General features: G+C 39.3%; 1 protein-coding gene across 1 annotated transcript in view; it reads right to left on the minus strand.

Annotated features, from left to right (window-relative positions):
* Nucleotides 1-2,307: 2,307 nt before the first annotated feature.
* KDM7A (lysine demethylase 7A) overlaps nucleotides 2,308-20,398 on the minus strand; it is an 85,199-nt gene continuing 67,108 nt past the window's right edge. Inside the window, exons 12-20 of the mRNA XM_027572960.2 lie at nucleotides 16,304-16,513; nucleotides 14,723-14,847; nucleotides 14,355-14,509; nucleotides 12,969-13,066; nucleotides 12,309-12,454; nucleotides 11,950-12,158; nucleotides 10,526-10,611; nucleotides 8,048-8,321; nucleotides 2,308-7,391 (exon numbers count right to left, since the gene is read on the minus strand). Coding sequence (XP_027428761.1) covers nucleotides 7,297-7,391; nucleotides 8,048-8,321; nucleotides 10,526-10,611; nucleotides 11,950-12,158; nucleotides 12,309-12,454; nucleotides 12,969-13,066; nucleotides 14,355-14,509; nucleotides 14,723-14,847; nucleotides 16,304-16,513 — 1,398 coding nt within the window. The 3' untranslated portion in view covers nucleotides 2,308-7,296. The remainder of the gene's footprint in view (nucleotides 7,392-8,047; nucleotides 8,322-10,525; nucleotides 10,612-11,949; nucleotides 12,159-12,308; nucleotides 12,455-12,968; nucleotides 13,067-14,354; nucleotides 14,510-14,722; nucleotides 14,848-16,303; nucleotides 16,514-20,398) is intronic.

Raw genomic sequence — 20,398 nt, forward strand, 5'->3', positions numbered from 1 at the left:
CGGCAACTGAGGTACGCTAAGTGTGAGCCCTCAGGCATACCTACGGTCTTGCAGGTATTAGGCACAGGAGAACAGGCCTCTGTTCCCTCTGGAGCCTTGGTTGCCATGACCTGCTCTCAGGGTCCTCCTCCAGAATGGACTCTCAGCCATTTCCGGCCCCCCTCCCAGGCCCTTCTTCTGCTCTCAAGTGCTGCCCCCAACCCCATACTCCTTCTTCCTTGGTCTGCGGCTCTTCTCTCACTTTACCACATATCATCCCAGACCAGGCTTTGGGCTCCCTCAAAAGCACCATGTCTGAAACAGAATTCGTCTTTCTCACTAAACTAGCACTTCCACTCCCACCTTCACTGAGGCAGTGGGTCACCATGGCACATCCCTGCCCCCTACTTTCACATCTACCCTAAGCTCCCTGAGGACCGGGGCTGTGTTTTGTTCACTCCTGCAGCCCCAGCACTAGAACAGCACTTGGTATACGGCAGGTGCTCAATGAATATTTGTGGGGTGCCGGGGTTGGGGGTAATGCGTGCTCTTAAATGTCCGTCAGTAAACACCCAGAGCAGCATCTTGCCAATTACCCTCTTTGTGTTCGTTTCTCTCCTTCGGCAACTGCTTCCCCAGCAATACTTCTAATAAAAGAATAGGACACATTACTTTTCACATTTAAATCTTCAGAAATGGTAAGCGAAGTTTGACACAGTTTTTCACATTCTCAAATCTCCTATGAGTCAATAAGCAGAAAAAGGGAACAGAAAGTCCGAACTGGATATAGAATTCAGATTTTTTTCTTTCAAAGACACATTTTATACAACTTTCAACATTTATACTTTCAAACAAAATGAGCAAAAAATACACCGAGTGCTAAAAAAATCAAAACAGAAGTAATACAATTTTAATTTCAATATTTTAAAATACAGAAATTGTAAAGTAAGAATACTAAATACAACTTTAAACAAGTCACTTGTCCTCCTCTATAATAACCAATGTAAGCTACTTAAAGACTTACAAATTTAAAACAGAAACAAAATAAATACTGTACACTTTCCCTGCCTGCAGGCAAAAGATGGGAAATACTGTTATGAATCCAAAAAAAAATGCTCTTAAAGCTTCAGCATCCCATTTCCCAGCCACACCCCACTCTGTTGTCACACCGTGTGCTTCTGTATTCAAAGGACACACATGTGCACACATACTGACTGCCTATACAAACAGACAAGACACTACTCCGCAGACACCCCAAACAAGAAAGGGTAACAGTCACCTTGGACCATGGGCATAAAAATCGGTTAAGGAAAGTCAGTCAGGCTAGCAAAACATTACTACAAAACTAGTAAATACCATAGCCAACAACTGTCCCCTTTTCAAATTTCACAGATTTAGAACCCCTAAAACCAATACTACCCCCACATCGCCACCCTCTACACCCCCACCCCCCCCAAAAAAAAACCTGCTGAAGCACTGGCAAAGTTAGACATTTCACAGTAAATGTGAAAATTCATATTATATAATCTCTTAAAATGAACCTTTTCACCCTCTTTCCACAGCATGAAACTGTTATGGCTTAATTTATATTAAAAGTAGAAAAGTCTTTTCGGAAGGAAATACAGTCTGCAAAGATGCATATGTGTTTCCTGATCAGTGCTATTTCATACCTAACAACTGCATGACTTGCTTTTGCAGTCAGAAGCTGTTTTTTGAAAAAACTGAGGTTATAGCTTTTGATTCAGTCTAACCATAAATGTAAGGCCCTTAGTTTGGTTTAGGTTTCTTTTGCAAGATAAAATAACCTTGGGGTTCACTTAGCAAGTTACACCTCAGGTCCCTGACTATAATGTGGAAGTTTATATGTATGCTTTGTAAAAATAAAAGGTTACTTATGAATCTTAGAAGGAAGAAATGATTCTATGCAAGGAATCAACTCCTCATTATATAACACTCTTCATGCTGGTAACTGTCACCAACCAAAATCCACCAAAGAAATGTAAGAGTATGTCTGGATTACTTTATTCCTGCAAAATATTATATTTTCCAGCACTTATGATCATTGTTTTGGTGAAAGATCTTGGGGAAAAAGAGCTGACATTTAGAAAAGGAAATGGCCAAAATAAAACTGGGTGGAGGCAAGGTTTATCTTTATGATTAAGTTCCCTTTAGGACTGCTTTCTGAAATAAAGAAAAGTGAATTCAGAATGTCACAGGTCTTGCATAGGTAAACTACTTGGAGGTCAAGGGCTACGTGGTAGCCAGGGTTTATTAGTGAAATAGTGCAGAGCAGATAAACTTGGAAGAATCACTGAATACAGTTTCAAAAACGTTTTAACAAAAAATTTAATTTTGCACTTATTAAGACAAAGCTTTAGGACACCAGAAAGGGCACCAAGGGTGAGTGGGAGAGTCTAAGGGGTAGAATGCACGCAAGTGAGTATTATTTTCCCTACCCATCATAAAGGGAAAAAATACTATAAAAGAATAAAACCACAGTCATGATAAGCTAATTGCTTTGGAAATAGGCATTTGCTTAATGACCTTACTTTAAAATTTTTATGTAAGGGTATCAAATATTTGACTTACGGCATGACGTTCAGTGAAAGACAAAGGGTTTTTAGTAAGGCTACAGTATTAAAATTAAATTACGTTCATCAGCAATGTAGTAAGTATATTATTTGTCCCCCCTTCTTTCCACCTGACTTGTAGTAAGCGTGTGATCATCATCCACCACTGGATGAGCAGAGGATGCACAGTGTCACACAACAGAGGCTGAGGAAGCAAGGTACCTGAGGTCTAAGGGTTCACTGTGACCCCAGGTGAGTCACTGCCCTCCTGGCTTTGTCTCCTTTATTTACTGGCAACACTCTTTTCCTAAGCTCATGATTTGAAGCTCAACCTTCTCAAGACTGCTTTAGATAAAGGCCCAGGACATCTGAAAATGACTGATGATTTTTAGCTTCTCTTTTCAGAGGGAGCAATTAGCTTAATGGTTAATGGGGGAAAATGAGCTTTTGAAAAATTTTCAGATTTACATTATTCATTTCTTAATATGTAATTGCAAAATGCTTACATGCTGCAATAGTTACTTCAGGCAGTAGTCAAGTGGGCCGTACAATTACTCATCCCCTCTTTGGGGACTAGCCCCATGACTACAGAGAGCATCTCTTGAAAAGGGCAGAAAGAATCTTCTCCTTTGAAGATGTCCAGTCAGGTCTCCTTCCCAGCACTACAGTGCTTTCTCCCTCTACCCAACAAGCTGCTGCTAGCCAACCCTGAGCTGTCTTTGTTGGTTCTGAACACCTTTTATTTTTTCCCTAGCTCCTTGGGTAGTTGCTACATCATCTTAATTCCATGACTTATTTGAGCAGAGACCCCAACTTTTATCGAGTGCCTGAAGAGTAGGCAGAATCTGTGGAGCAGTACTGTGCTAATTCCTCTTTGAGCAAAACCTAAAACCATTTTTGAATTCCTTTAAATCATCCTTACGATTACTTGGGGATAAATGTTCTCACTCTTATCCATAAACTATCTCACTTCTTTTTCTTTCACTTCAAAGCATGGATTCTGATTTTAATTCAACACCTTGTTAGCGATTCTTCAGAGGTTTTAGGTAGCATGCTCTGGGCACATATATACTTGATATGAAACAAATTTTATAAGTAATAGTTTTCACTTAAAAAAAGCATATAAATGTGCATTGTCAGTTGTAACTTAAATAATGATAAATTATCTGCAAGTATAAAAAGTGTTAATAATTAAGGAATGCTTTTCTATGTTTTTCTTAACCACATTTTTATCCAAACTTACAAATGAGAAAACCAAGACTCAGAAAGAGTAAGTGACTTATTTACGGTCACACAGTTGATACATAAATGACAGAACTTGGACAAAAACCCAGGTTCGTGCTCCCTTCCATGCTATATACCACACCTCTCTATTACCAACATTAAACTATTAACTTTTGAAATGTTTCTTAAATTTTAAAAACTAAAAAAAAAAATTACTTCCACTTCTACAGTTGTACATTTCAGTTGAAACTAATGAAGTTATGCTATTTTTCTTAATACATGGGCCCTCTTTTGCTTAAAGTTTGCTGAGAAATGAAAATAATACTGCTTATTTCTTGGAGAAGATACCTTCAAGAGCAGAGATCCCAACTTCAGCTTTATATTCCCCCACAGTGCTAAGTCGTGTTGGGCACACAGACGTTGGATAAATACCTGCTGCCATCATACAGGTCAATACAGTAGAGTTCATTTAAAAGGCAATAATTAGGATTATTAAAAAACAGATCAGTATTCAAGCTAAGCATTTAAGTCGTGATAACGATGGTCTTGTTTTCTCTGAGTTTCTATGATGTCAGTCAGAATTTTTAATTCTGTATGCTTATGAAATTCAGTGTATTTCTAGGATGCTGCACTACTATAAACTGCCAGTCTTGTATTGTTGACTTCCTTAATCAGTCCTGGAAAGCATATTATGTGACATCATGAGTTACAGGACCAGGGATCCCAGGTTAACAGAAGTCACTTACTTGAATCAATACAGAAAAATCATTATCTACTACTGCCATTAAAATCGCATACATTAAGTCCAACTGTTTTATCTATTTATTTGCACCTAACTAGCTAAATGCCACCACTGTTGTCTCCTTGTCTAAGCTGCAGTGTCTGTGTGGTAGAAGGGTTTATAAACAAGACTGAGGAAAACATGAAAGGTTGTCTATCACAGCCGAATCCAGACCCTGGCTGCAGTCACCTCAAAGTCCAGCCACTTCCAAGAGATAAAGGGATGCATCAGAGCTAGTAAGTTTAGAACAAGTTTGACCAGGCAACTCACTGGGCCAGTAGGCTGAATTTTCACCAATTTGGAAAAAGATACATGAATTCTGTCTCAGTGCTTAGATTATCTTACTGCAAGTTTTTTTTAACTTAGCCAGTTCAAGGGCTAAACCCGCCAAAAATGAATCCACAGTACCTTCACTTAATACTTACACATACTGGCTACTTAAAATTAGATTTACTGGCCTAAGTACACAGAGCAGATATTGGTCACCATTTTAATTTATAAAAATAAATTGATTTTAATTTTTATAGCTAAAGAAAAGAAGTCAGGTAATTAGAAATACTTAGAGCTATGAAAAATGTAAAGAAAACAAAAGAACCCAAGATCATGACGTAGCTGGAAGAACGAATTATAATTCTGATTTCTTAAACCAAAACAAAATCATGTGAACTCTAACACTAAAACGGTGTCTACAGAAAACCAAAACATCACAATAATATATTGGGAGGTAGGAAAATCAGTCAAACCCCAACTTTTGACATCTTGAGATCCCATGACCAAACAAATGACTGATTATATCCATCTCTTAACCAGTTTTGGCATAGTGTAGACAGAGTTTAAGTAGGCCCTTTACAGACACTTAGTGTTTCCATAAAAATTCCTTTTCCTGACACCCAGATAAGTCCCAGAATTTGGTCCAGTCACTTGGACCAAAAAGGTTAATCCATAAGCTATTTTGTATTTATTCCATGAGATACTGAAATGGAGACATAATAAGAAATATTTCTCTTTGAAAATACACATTTGAATGCAACCATGAAAGATGACAGCATCGATTTTTTTCTTAGAGCTTCAAGTGATACTTAATACAGAAGGGAAAGTCCTGCTACCTTGCTGAGTAAAAAAGAGACAAATCCATAATATGGCCATATTACTTCTCCATAAAAATAAATTTTATCCTATCTGCCTCTATTTTCTTTGTAGAAATTTGTAAAATGTTCTTTTGTCAGAATTGGGAATATCTTCACCCCAGCCCCAGAAATCACTTCTTTTTATGCCATGGGGAGGAAAAGGGAAAATATAAGCTATTGCAAGCAACTGAAAACTGGCATTTAGTAAGAACTGTGCATAAAGGAGAGAAATGATTCCTTAAAGCTCAACCAGATACTTAATCTCAATATGCACTGGTTAAGTTAGGACAGATGGAAGGAACTGCAAGAAGCACCCATTTTACTCCAAGTCTGTATCTTAAATAATTCTTTAGAAGGTTAAGAAATAAGAAACTAAACACACATACACCCAAAAGATCTACTCCAACATGCTTGCTTCTATACAACTTAATATAGTATAGTCCTATTATATTACGGATTATGCAGATTTGAATATACTAAGTCAAACCATATCTCATTATTTTCCAACAAGTTAGGTACACAGAATAAAAGCGTCATAAAATATAGCCTCTGGGGCAGGTGCTCGTTCTGCCCTCCAACACCAGCAGTATGAAGAAGGCCCTCTGTAGTTACAAATGTTTTTGAAAAACTATAAACATGACAATTTAACCAAACTTATAACCCTTTTCCCACAAGTAGGAAAACGATATTAAAGCTGTTCTCTTTGGGACCCAGATATCATCAGCAAAAATGAAAATGCAAGAAGCCTATTATTATAGAATTAGAAGAAAACTGCAATGTCAAACGAAAGAGAAATGTGGGATCTTTTATGTAATTCTTACACGTTGGCTATGAAAGTGTTTCCCTGCAAAGAGAAGAGTCTTGTTGCGTCGTCACAAAATGATGGGGAGTGCAGAGGGAAGGTGGGATATAAGGTAATCGACCTGGATAACAGTATGCACCTTGGATGTTAGCAAAAGCGAAGCTAATAGCTTATAAAAAACACATGAAATATATAAAATAAAATGATTTTCATATACATCTTAATTTAAAATAATTAATGCATCAAATCCCTGTTTAAGACTTTAACCTGAATATCAAATTTAAGAGTCCAGACTAGTTACTGTTACCGTGGCTCTTCCCCACATGTAACATACACACTATCAAAAATAATTTAAAAACTTTCACATTCTTAAATCTAAATTAGTGAGATAGTTCTCCAGAAATCTTCCAAATAAATAGCTTTAAAAAAGAAAGAATTTAAAAGCTGTTAACTTTAAAAAAAAATCTGTTAAATAAATTATTGATAATTCTTTACCCTACCACTGAAAATAAATCAAGACACTACCAACAACAAAATGAAATTCAAGCCCTGACAAGAGACCTTTTCCAGTTCAAGGTCTCTTTTTAAGGTTCTACCCTCCTTCTTCCTCTCCCCCACCAGGTCCGAAACGGTTATTGCTGAGTGGGTGTGGCACAGTGAAAATGCAGCATCGGTTCATTTTGTTCTTCAGGCAGTGTTCTCTACTGTACATGCAAACTGCTTCAGGCGGGGGCATGGCGGGAGCGCCAGGCTCGCGCGCGCCTCCGAAACCAGTTTGTCTCCAAAGGGAAGAGTGGCCACAACAGCAGCTCGTCACACAAAGAAACGGGCATGGCCATTTCTGTTCAACTTAAGGATCTTCCCAAGACGTTGTTTGGCTGTTGCCATTCCTTTTTTTGGACGTTTACCTAGAAGACAGCAACAATAGCGTAGGTAATAGTGAAAATCATTCTTGACAGACAGAACCCGGGAGACTTCAAGGGAGAGCTATGCGGCGAGCAAGCCTTTTCGGTGTTCTGAAGGGGCAAAGTCACACTCCTGGAATTCTACTGTTTCGAACCTCCCATCTCATTACTTGAGAGATAAAGGACAACCTCCTTCACATGACTTACCAGGCCGACCCACAGTCTAATCCCTGCCTCTCTTGAGCAGGAGCCCTGACCGTATCTTGCCTCAAATTGTGCTTCAGCCACAAAATTGACTGCAGTTTCATACTGTTTCTCGTACTGTTTCTCACCTTGGTACCGGGGGCCATACTATCTCCTTGACCTTCACTGCGGTCTACTCTGGCATTTCCCCAACCCAGCAGAGCTAACCCTTTACCATCCTTATCAGGATCTACCTCCTCCTCCAGGAAGCCACTCCCAATCCTCAGGACCAACCTAGGGAGCCTTCTTCTCTGTTCCCACAGTAACCTGTGCACGCCGCCCTCACTGCGCCATCCAGAGTGCATCAGGCTGGAAGCGGCTTGAGGGCAGGGACCACTACACATCTATCTGAACTGCCACTGTCACTGTCATACACGGTCAAAAATACACTCAGCCCATAGACGTGTCAAAGTTACCTTTTGTTGCCTGGTTGCTGATAGGTGGTGGATTTGATGCAGGTCTCTTGGTGGGGTGAAGGGGCACTGAATAGGAAGTTTCACCAACTGGCCTTTCTGGGCTTATGCTGCCATTATTTATCTGGCACACCCCCGAAATCAAGCTTGAATTCTGTGTATACTTCCCATTTGGAGGGCTTGAGCCACTGCTGTCCACAGAATTTCTACTTTGTACCTTCTGACTGATTTCTGATGAACCTTCCTTTTTGATGCATTTCTGGCCTCTACTTAAATCCTAAAAAAGGAAGGAAATAAGGCTGGATTTTTAGAGTTCCTTTACAATAAGTGAGGTATTTAACCTCTCTATGCAATAGCAAGTCAAGGGAGAGAAGATATCGACTACTGAACTTTGGTTTTCTTAACATGTAGCAGCCACAGACGACCACCCCTTCAGGATGGTCATGTCATTCCAAAACCTCACAGCACGAAATGACTCAAGTATGGAAGTTTTACATCATAACTTAACTCCAGAAGAAAACATTTTTATTTATATATTATATATATATAAACTTTATACATATATATTTAAATGCGCATATTTATATATAAAATATAGAATATGTAACGTCTATTATTTATTATAATATGGCATTCTGCATGTGCCATGACATGCCACAGAAGGAATGTGTGGCAGGGACATGCGGGCCTACCAATTCCTCAGCACGTCACAGATCCCATCTCTCTCACGATGTAGTGCGCTATCTTTTTTAGAATCTAACTTCTGTTAAGGTTCATCTCCACGGTATTTAAATTGTTTCCTAAAAAAAGCACCTAGGTGCTGAGCCCCAAGCCTGGTTTTCCTCTAACAATTCTTCCCCCAGTCCCTTTAAGAGATCACTGAGTGAGCCATCAGGAAAAAACCAACAATGCTACTGACGGGTAGGTCTTAAAACCAATGGAAAGGGTCATGACCAGAATATAAAAAAGAAAGGAAAATATAAACGTGAAAAGAGCATACTTGCAGATGTGATGTTTCATGAAACTAGCTGTTTGTGTGTGTGTGATGTAAAATAAATTCCTAATTCTGTAATGGTCAAGTAAGTTTTAAAAACAGCATTACAGGCAAAAGAAATCTGATTTTCTCTAAGGTGATCTTGCTAATCATCTGTCCTCTCCTTCTTTATTTTCAAAGACAATTATAAAAACAACAGCTAGATTTAAATAATACCTTACTTTTTTAAAAAACTATTTTATTTTTAAGTAATCTCTACACCCAAGGTGGGGCTCAAACTTACACCCCTGCGATCAAGAGTTGCATGCTCTACCGACTGAGCCAGCCAGGCGCCCCAATAATGGCTTATTTTCAATACTGAATCCTATAATGCTAATAAGTTATAAATGTAATGACCAGTGAGACACTATAAATCATACACTGAATTAAATGAATTACTAATAGTTAGGGGATTCCTTCCTTGACCTTTGATTCTGGAGCACATTCTTCTATTTAAAGAACTTGTACTTACAAAACATTGCCTTAAAAAATAACTCGGCTCTTTTTCTCATTGTAAAATGTTTAAGTATTTAGAAAATGTAGATAAGCTACATGAAGAAAATAAAAACCACCCTTGAGGGGCGCCTGAGTGGTTAAGCATCTGTCTCTTGATCATGGCTTGATCTCAGGGTCCTGAGTTTAAGCCCCGCATTGGAGCCTACATCCCAGCATGGAGCCCACTTAAACAAACACCTAAGATTCCACTACTTAGTGTATGATTGGGGTTGGAGAAGGTAGAGGACTCTACTCTGCAGCATGAGAATTTTGATTCTTTGGCTGTCATTTTCCAAAGTTTGTAGCAAAAGGTCATATTGCCTTTCTTGTTTGGTGCTACTGGTAAAGCTGTGGCTTTTCAAAAAGCTATTTGAGGTTCATTTTGTTTGGTATAAGCATTAATGTGCTGGCATCCCAAGACATCAAGTGTCCTCTCTTAGAGCAAGGGCTCTTAATCTGGAGTTAATGGATGGTCTGAGTTGGTAAGGGTGGGGCACAAACCATGAGAAAATGCTATGCAAAAATCAGTATTTATGATGAACACTTTCCTGATAAGAGAGTCAGTAACTGTCATCAAATTCTCAAAGAAATTTACCGTCTAAAAATGTTCAAGAAACAATGTCAGAGATTAAAAAGAGATCCTCAGGGTACTTTTTTTCCCCCTTTCCTTCTAGCCAGACATAACTTAGAAGTGTTGGCTGTCAGGAGTTTTTAACTTTCCTTGAATCAACTATTCTTTTCCCAATCGCAGTCTATCCGTGAGCCTTGCATTAGTTGTTACATCAGAGTTCCTAAAAACGGATAGCTGTTCAAATGCGCATTTAATCGTAAATTATTTTTTAGCTTTCCATATCTAATGGTTAATTACTGGTTGCAGTAAAAAAAATAGAAAGCAAAAACAGAGTTAATGACAATCCTAAATTTCCTTTTGATGTTTCAAGCCTTGCATATACCTGAAGATGAAATCTGGAAGTTGTATCAAATTGTTTCATCCAGGAAGAGCTCCTTAAGTCTTGTTCTTCGGTCTTGACATGGTACCCTAAACAGAAGTTTTAACTAAATTATCTCCACACAAACTTGATCATAACAAGCAAAATTAACCTAATGTTATAACAAAGTACATTTAGGTTGACGTTTTATTAAAAAATGAATATGTTAACTCTATTTACTCATACACTTTCCACCACACTGCTTTCCCTCTCAAAAAAACAAGAGAGTCACCAGCTCACAATCCAGCATGTTAATTCTTTAAATTCTCTCAAAGACTGCCTCTATATGACAGGTTTTGTGCCAGATGCTGGAAGCTCCAGAGTCAAATTCTATGGCCATCTGTTGTAGATGGAAAAGCCAAATGCAATATACTCTCTAAAACCGGTATATTTTTCCATACAGAATGAAGGCATATGCTTGCCTGAACTCTGCAGTACTTTCATAGAAGCCTTCTTTTCAAGTGAGGACCAAAGAAATGACAGGGAGACAGAATGGTGTGGACAGACAAGCCCAGACCTGAATTTGAGTTTTTCCTTTACCGATGCATCTTTAGGCAAGTTACCTAACCTCTCTAAACCTCAGTTTCCTCTTACACAATAAGCCGAGATTTTGAGATCAGACAGTCCTGGGTTCCAATTCCAACACCACTGGATAATAATAGCTATGTAAGTATGGGCAAGTTCAATTAACTTCACTAAGTCTTCTTGCCTCTACCTGTAAAAGGATTACATACACCAAAATGTGGTTTCAAGAATTAAGTGAAATGGATGTCAGGTTGCTGGTATACAATTCACACAACTAGGCGGGAATGAACACAATTTCTGCAACAGGCATTTGGTTTTTGTGTGGTACCATCTTCTCCCCCTTCCTCCTCAGACTTTCGGGCACAAAATTTCCCCCAAAGGCACAGAGAACAAAACACTACATGGCCATCACTGGTACTGTCACTGAGTCTTCTCTTTCCCAATACTTCTTTTTCAAGTAGGAGAATGTCCTCAACTAGAAACAGATCAAAACTTGTTTTCCCCCCCACATAAGGAAAGAGGATTGATGGTTCAAGCCTAGCAGACCATGTAAGACGTCTCAACACTCTTTCTACTCGGAACAGCTTATGAAAGGAAACAAGTACTAAGTGTCTCACAATAGCAGTGGTAGGATTATGCTGGTGAACATAATTCTCCAGCCATTAATTTACATTCTGAGTTCTTATAACTTGCATCTTATGTTTGTCAATATTATGTATTTTTTGGCCAATATGCTTAACATCATTTCCAACTATAGATGTGCAATTCTTATTCATAATGTCTAACCTCAACTAGGATTACAGAGCTATGAAGTTGGGGGGTCCTATGTTACTTTTCAGAGACCAATCATTTATGTTTCTTACCATATTCCACTGGTTTATCACAGCGATACACCTGTCTAGCCTCATGGTTACTGCTGTGGCAGCCGCCGGGATCCTGGAGAGAGTCTCTTTTGCCACTGCAGTCTGTGCTTTGTATCTGCCTCTGTAAACATGTGGAGTAGTGCAACCCTGCCATAGACAACATGCCCTGAATAGCTTCTTCCTCTGTGCTCGTCGAGGTAGGACATTCCCTAAAGAGAAGTTAAGCAAAAGGACAAGAGCTTATTTCTTCGTTTGGCATCTTCAGTAACGTTTAGAATTAAAAAATGTTTTCATATACGCAGAGTTTCATGTAGTTTACATCACAATGTAATAAGACTACTAACCATCAGAAAGCCTACCTTTTAATTGGAATTTCACTTCTAGATGGCTTCTGGCCCTTCTGAAGGAAGTTCCTCATCACAATAGAGTCCTCCTTGAAGTTTGATGTTATTTCTTGTTTCTTTTCATCACCTGAACTTTCAGACTCTTCAGTGGTAAAATTTTTCTGAGATAATAAAAATAGTTAAATGGAAGCAAATCTATGTAAGAAATCTGATTAAGTCTCTACTAACTAAAAACACTGTATCAGTCTAGGCAAAGTTAGAATCTTAATTATCATGGAATTATTTCTGTATTTCCTATGACAGGGTTAAAATCTCTAGTAATTACAGTATAGAATTCCTTAGTAAAAACATACAGTACAGGTTTTCTTTAAAGTGAAATGAAATATAATCTATGAGAAATATGAGAAATATAAGAACAGTATCTCCATCCACCCTTTCTAAAACCAGACAAAAGCTATGTTTATCAAATGTAAACAGTCACATGACAGGGTGCGTGCGTGCGTGCGTGTGTGTGTGTGTGTGTGTGTGATTACCATTACAGGGAAGACCTTGTGCCACAAAGGTCATAGAGACAGGCTTTGGGAAAAGCTGTCATTTATTTTCCCCCACAGGTGAAGGAAAGGAGGTGTCATCTTTCCATCAAACAATGCACAAGTCACAGGGGTTTGGGCATACCAGTGCATTGCAATCGGGTCCAGAGTCTTCTGAATCAGAAATATCAGAATATTCTGATGATCGATTCCTGAGTTCTGATTTCACACTTGTAAAAAACCCTGAGAAGAGAAAGGAAGAGAGAAAAAGAGAAAGTCAGTGGAAGCTTACGAACAGGGTGGTACCTGAAGTCAGACCAGCTTCCACGTAGGTCCTGACTGCCCTGGTTCCATCCATTTCCACTGCTTTCATCTTCTTCATTCCTTTCTTCCCCCAAAGACTTTTCTCCCGAACTGACCAAGATACAGACTGCATTGTACTCTTAAAACGTTTGTGGCATTTACTGAACATGATGATACATTCCTCATTTGCGTGGAAATTTTCTATTTCTTTCCAGAAAAAAACCTCCGATGCTAAAATTGCCTACAAGATGCTTTTCACTTTCCCTCTTGCATTTTTTCTCTCAACAGAAAACAAAAAGATAACTCTCCTAAACCTCAAAAGCACTCAAGTAGACAGTGAATTCAACAAGCTTAAAAAGCAGGCTTTACCACTGCTCTTCTCTCCCACTGCTCTTCTCTCCCACGAGGCACTGCCAACTAACAACTGTTTGATAACTCCATTGATTAGCTGCCTTTCCCCTGGCATGTGACACATTCAGAGTCACCAACTACAGCAATACCAAATTTACTTAGAATTAGCTGGAACTGAGATATTCAACACAGATGAAATGTTAATTTTTCTTGTCAAGTTATCAAAGTATTTAATCACTTTTTAAAATAGAAGGAGGGTATAAGGAGGCCCTGAAAAATGCTAAGAAATTAAGACTTCACTCAAAGAAGAACGATCTCAAGAAGGAGGAGGCGTTACTATTTGTCACACTGATGATAACCAATTAGTAACCAAGTAGAGGTCTTCCTGTCAACAGGCCATCAAAGAGAACAATACATGGATTACTAATAGCTTCAGAGAGCTAATTATATATGTCTCCTAATTCTGAAAACCATATACATGTTAGCTAAAATTCTATATGACACTGTATTAAAAAATAAAAAATAAAGAAACTGTATTAAACTTCTATTTTATTATTTCGAGTAGAGGCCCATAAGATGCAAAAGCTTTCATGTCACTCTTGTAAAAAATGTCACCTGACAAGGGTGTCACTGACCAGCACATACCCTCGTCACTAAAAACACCTTCCCTGGGCACGATACCTTGCTTGGCAGTCACATTCACATTTCCCTCATGGATACACCACTCAGAGACACTTCAGGTTTCTACGAAGAGTATTAGGGGCACGACAATTTTCAGTACTACTACAAACTTAAGACCTTTAAGATTAGCACATGACTTTACATATTAGCACTAGGTAATAAGCAGACCTTCAAAAGGCCATGAAAAAAAACATACTGTTACGTGGTTTTTGAGACTCGTCATTCTCCACCCCTTCTATCCCTGAACTCTCTTCCATCTTCATTTTTGCCTTTTTTGTCCTTCTCTTGTCCTCCTCATTTTCACTATCTGCTGTATAGAGACTTGGATCTGCGAAGGGTTGTCTCTCATCCCTGCACACAGAGGGGAAAATAATCAAGTCACAAAACGGTGCGACACTGCAGCCAAATAGTATGCCCTACCCCTTAATCTCCAGCTGGAGAGGAGAACTGAGACACGTTCCCTGTACAGGAGTCGGACGTGCACTGGTGGGGACCAGCGGTTAAACAGACAGAGGGAATCCACGGCAAACTCATCTGTATGACATTTTGCTCTACTTTACGTACTTAATTATCCTTCCATTTGTCAGCAGTAACCGTAGATCATTATCTTTTGCCCTCCATTCAGGTACCGTGGAAGATGGCTGGAGATGCTTGTTAAATTTTCCATTCAGTTTAGAGCTCAAGATGTCCTTAAAGTATAAAAACAGAACTTAACTTACCATCTGCCCTCAGACGTGCCTGCCTGCCTAAAGGAACCCAGGACGGCACCGCCTCCCACCACGGCCCTGCAGCCCAAACTGTGCACGGTGCACCGCCCTGACGCTCAGTGGCTCCTGAAACCAAAGCAGGACTATGGTTCCCCTTTCTGTCCAGCCACTAACAATAAAACGCATTTTATAAAGCAGAATGTAAAATTTACATCAAGTAAATTCAAAGACATTTCACTCTTGCAGAAAGCTGAAGAGCTAGAGAAGCAGCGCCTTAATGTGTTTGAATTCTCTTTCCCTCACTCCTTCCTGCTGAAGCACCAGCTGCTGGCTCCTTTCCGGTCCTCCTACCCTTGAACTAATAATCCCTCCTTCCCACGAGGCACTGTCAGCAACTCCTGGATCACCACCCTGCTACCACTGGGGACAAAGGCCACCGTGTGACATAAAAGCACAATAGCAGCTCGTTTTTAAAAAAGAGTATTTCCTTTTTGTGGACACTTCTTTCTTTAATAACAAATAGAACCTTTCATAATAAGCTAAGTCTTCTCCCAGAGGGCTAAGGGTTAGAGAGGTTCAGAACAACAAAGTTTAAAACAATATCAATACAATTATTTAAATGCAAAATCTTTAAGTTATAATTTCTATAGAATTTCTTCAAATATTTTAATTCAGAAATACTTCTATCTTACTCATTTTAAACTATTCCTGTCCTTTAAGATGTGCAATGATGGATATGTCTCATCACAAACTCACTACCATGTTTTACAAAGGCCCCGCCCCTCTCCCCTTTGTCCATTAAGCCAGCATTTCCCAAATTTAAATGGGTTTATTCTAATAGTCTCCCATTCCGATAGCTGCCCGTGCTGGTACTGCTGGGGGAGGAATAGGCTTTCTGCACTTGCTCTTCCCTTTGTTTCCGCAAAGCTTTGTATCCACTTGACTTCTTCCAATATTCATCAGCTCAAACGCCACCACCTGACAGGCTCTCTGACGGCCCCAGCTAACGTAGCCAGCTACAGCCCAGCCCCTTTACTCTCTCTCCCTCTACTGTTTCGGCTTCCTTCAGAGTACTTATTATCTGAAATTATATTATTTTAGTATATGTCTCATCTCCTATTCTTCCAACTTGAGCTGGAATGGAAGCTACACAATGGCAGAGACTTAAGTTTCACTCTGGTAACTTCCCCAGAGCCTAGAAGAGCATAGGTTATTTGGTAAACACTCAGTAAACATGTCCGCAAAGAAAATGAGATCTACTCAGCCTACTAGAAAGCTGAAGCATATTCCCGGTCATGGACATCAGTACTGTTGGCCCCTACAATGCTAAGCAAAGATTAGAAAACAAACATGGCCAGACTATTCTTTTTATTATCCCTTTAAAGAACTTTCAGGAACAACCAAATTTCTTTCTATAACCATGAAACATAATACTTGCCTCTTCCCATGGACACATCTCTAACCTTCTGAGGACCTCCCTTGTATGGAGCTCTAGGATGTCTAGGTTAGAAGGAGTTCGGACATTATGATCTCGAAGTTTCCTCATCTTTCGTCGGGAATGGTATGGGGAAGTTGCTTCATTTGAGGATCGTGAAACTGGACACACAGTAGGAATTCCCTGAGATTTAACTGGTTTGCCATTTTCCTCCTTTAAGAATTAAATTCAGAGTGTTTTTATGACAAGGACACATACATACCTGACTCAATAATCAGCCATAAAAATATTTTAAAAAACAAAAACCATTCATATAAATAGCAAAGACCAAATCGTAACACTCATAAGATTCAACATCAGCTTTGCTGAGATCTTTATTCTCTTCTCTCCCCCACATAATATACTATGAACATAATTCTTTGATTTTAAATATCATTTTAAAAGCTGGGTAGTATTCCACCGTATAATTTATTGATGTAATACTTACTGGTAGTTATTATAGGCTGCTTCCAGTTCTTTCCTATGATGAACACTCTTTCATATATATATACTTGCATTAAATCAGTAACTGCTTTTTAAACCAAGGTCACCAATCTCTGTAGTTTTAAAAATTAACTCTATAAATATATCATGAAAAGCAATGGTATACTCTTCCCCATCCCTGATTCCCATTCTCCAGAGGCAACCACTTGCAAGTCTCCTTCTATTGTAGTGACATATACATAATTTTGTAGCACATACGAGGTAATATATACATAACTTACCATTTTACCATTTTTAAGTGGACAGTTCAGTAGCCTTAAGGACATTTCACACTGTTATGCAACCACACATCACCATCCACCTCCAGAACTTTTTAATCTTCCCAAACTTACTCTGTGCCCCTTACACAGTAACTCCCATTCCTCCTTACCACCAGCCTCTGGCAACCTTCTACTTTCTCTATGAATTTGACGCTTCTAGGAACTTCATATAAGTGGAATCACACAATAGCTGTACCTTTGTGACTGGCTTATTTCGCTTAATGTAGTATCTTTTTTTTTTTTTTAAGATTTTATTTGTTTATTTGACAGACAGAGAGAAAGCGAGAGCAAGAACACAAGCCGACTCCCCGCAGAGCAGGGAACCCAATGCAGGCCTCGATCCCAGGACCCTGGGATCATGACCTGAACCAAAGGCAGATGCTTAACAACTGAGCCACCCAGGTGCCACTCACTTAATGTAATATCTTAAAGGTCCATCCATGCTGTAGCATGGGTCAGAATTTCCTTCTTTTTGCAGGCTGAATAATATTCCATGGTGTGTATATTATGTATATGCCACTTTTTGTCCACTCATTCCTCCATCATGGACAATTAGGCTGCTTCCACCTTTGGGCTGCTGTAAATGCTGCCCCCCCCCCCCCGGAACACGTATGAAAGTCCTGCTTTCAACCCTTTGGGGTATATACCCAGCACCTGCAACTCTTACAGCTGTTTTTTGTTGGTCGTAGTGTTACTTGTTCAGTTATTTGCCTCCAAATTTCTAATATGTTTAAACTGTTATTTCTTGGTTTTTCAGCTTTATTATTTTTTTTAAGATTTCATCTTTAAGTAATCTCTATACCCATCGTGGGGCTCAAAACCACAACCCTGAGGTCAGGAGTCACACGCTCTACTGACTGAGCCAGACAGGTGCCCCTTTTAACTGGAGATGTTACTGAAATCCTACTAATCAAGATGAAGTCTCATCTCAATCCTTGCACACTTCTCCTAAATGTACACATACTCCCTGTTCCTTCAGTAAACTGGACTTGGTAAAAAATATCTGCAACCCAGTGCCACATAATATATTATTACATTTTTTTTTTAACATCTTTGACTTTCCCTTGAGTTTATAATTGTCTCACTCTATAGCTGCTTTGTTTTCTATGTATTTATCACTAGTTGATCCCAAATTCTTCACTGGAAGAATGCAAACATTCAAACACATTAGGTAATCTATAAATTTTGTATTTTTCTTCGGAGACATCCCTCCTGGACAGGAATGCCAGCTAAAGTACAAGATGCCCAACTAAATTTGAATTTCAGATAAACAACAAATATGGAGCCCTTCATCCTCCTGATCCAACTCAGACTGGCTGCTCTCCCCGCCTACACAGGTCATCAAAAATCCCTCCTGCCCTGCTTGCACTCCACCACTTAAAACTGCAACCCCCACCACCATATCTGGCTGTCACTCCCTATCTTTTCCCCCTTCTATATTTTTCTTCATAGCATTTGTCAATTTCTGATACATTAAAATATTTATGGCTAGCCTCTTCCTACTCAGCTCCATGAAGGCAGAGCCTCTGTTTTCTTCCCGGCTCTCTGCCCATCTGGGTATTCCATATTTGTTGGAAGAATTCCAGAGCTCCTTTTTTGGCTTAGTTCCTCTCTTTTGGAACAGCACCCCCTCTAAGAGTTTCCTGAGAAGGGGTCCATGGGAGGTAAATTTTTTGAGATCTTGCCTCTTTGACATCTTTTAGATTTCATTTACTTATTTGAGAGAAAGCAAGAGAGCACAAGCGGGGGGGGGGGGGGGCAGCAGGCAGAGGGAGAAGCAGGCTCCCTGCTGAGCAAGGAGCCTGATGTGCTGTGCAGCTTGATCCCTGATCCCAGGATATACTGTTACATGCATTCTAAAATGTAACCACTATGTGCCCTGGCATAGGTCTTTTTCTCACTCACTGTACTCGGGCATTCTGTAGGGAAGACGTGTCCCTGAATTCTTTTTTTTTTTTTTTTTTTAAGATTTTATTTATTTGACACAGAGAGGAAGAGAGTACAGACAGGGGAAGCAGCAGAGGGAGAGGGAGAAGCAGGCTCCCCAGTGAGCAGGGAGCCCAACTCGGAGCTTGATCCCGGGACTCCAGGATCATGACCTGAGCTGAAGGCAGATGCTTAACCAAATGAGCCACCCAGGCGCCCCTCCCTGAATTCTAAACATCATCTTTGACTATTCCTCTAATTATCTTCTCCTTGTTTTCTATATTCTATCTGAACTTACTATTATTTTGATGGTGACTATGTAAAATGACCTAATTTTTCTGTCCTATTTTAGTCTTTTTTTTTAACTTTGAGAGATTTTCCCAACTTTATCTTCCAATGATTTTACTAAATTTTAAGACAGAAAGGAGTTTTTTGGGTTTTTTTTTTAATTAAGATTTTATTTATTTATTTGTCAGAGAGAGAGAGAGCACAAGCTGGGGGGGATAGGAGCAGAGGTAGAGGGAGAAGCAGGCTCCCCACTGAACAAGGGGCCAGATGTGGACTCGATCCCAGGACCCCGGGATCATGACCTGAGCCGAAGGCAGATGCTTAACTGACTGAACCACCCAGGCGTCCCTATATTTTGTTTCTATTATGTTTCTAATTTCCAAGAACCCCTTTTCTTTCTTTGAATGTTCCTTTGTTACAGCCACCTGTTCTTTTTTCATGGAAGCAATATTTATGTACTCTTTTCTCTCAAGGATATAAATTATTAATATTTGGGTTTTGGGCTAAAGAACTTATTTATTTCCTTCAAATACTTTCTTCTTTTTCTCCTTTATTTTTGGTCGTTGTCTTCAAAACTCTTCTTTGCACTCCATGCATATTAAAAGAGAAAGCAATGAAAGCTAATTGATTTCAAGAAATGGTGGTAAGAGAACTAGATAAACATACGGGAGGAAAATAATGCCTTAAATTTACCTTATGCTACACACAAAAATTCACGATTAGCTATTTACCCAATTGTAAAGGCTTCCAGGGGAAAAAAAAAAAAGTATCTTCAACCCTTGGGGTGGGCAAAGATTTCTTAGAGAGGACACTAAAAAATACTAACTATAAATAAGAAAACGAATTTATAAATTGATCTTCAAAAGTAAAAATTTCTGGGCGCCTGGGTGGCTCAGTCAGTTAAGCGACTGCCTTTGGCTCAGGTCATGATCCTGGAGTTCCAGGATCAAGTCCCACATTGGGCTCCATGCTCGGCAGGGAGTCTGTTTCTCCCTCTGACCCTCTTCCCTCTCGTGCTATCTCTCATTCTCTCTTTCTCAAATAAATAAATAAAATCTTTAAAAAAAATTAAAAATTTCTG

The sequence above is a fragment of the Zalophus californianus genome, chromosome 12, assembly GCF_009762305.2.
Source record: "Zalophus californianus isolate mZalCal1 chromosome 12, mZalCal1.pri.v2, whole genome shotgun sequence".
NCBI lineage: Eukaryota > Metazoa > Chordata > Mammalia > Carnivora > Otariidae > Zalophus > Zalophus californianus.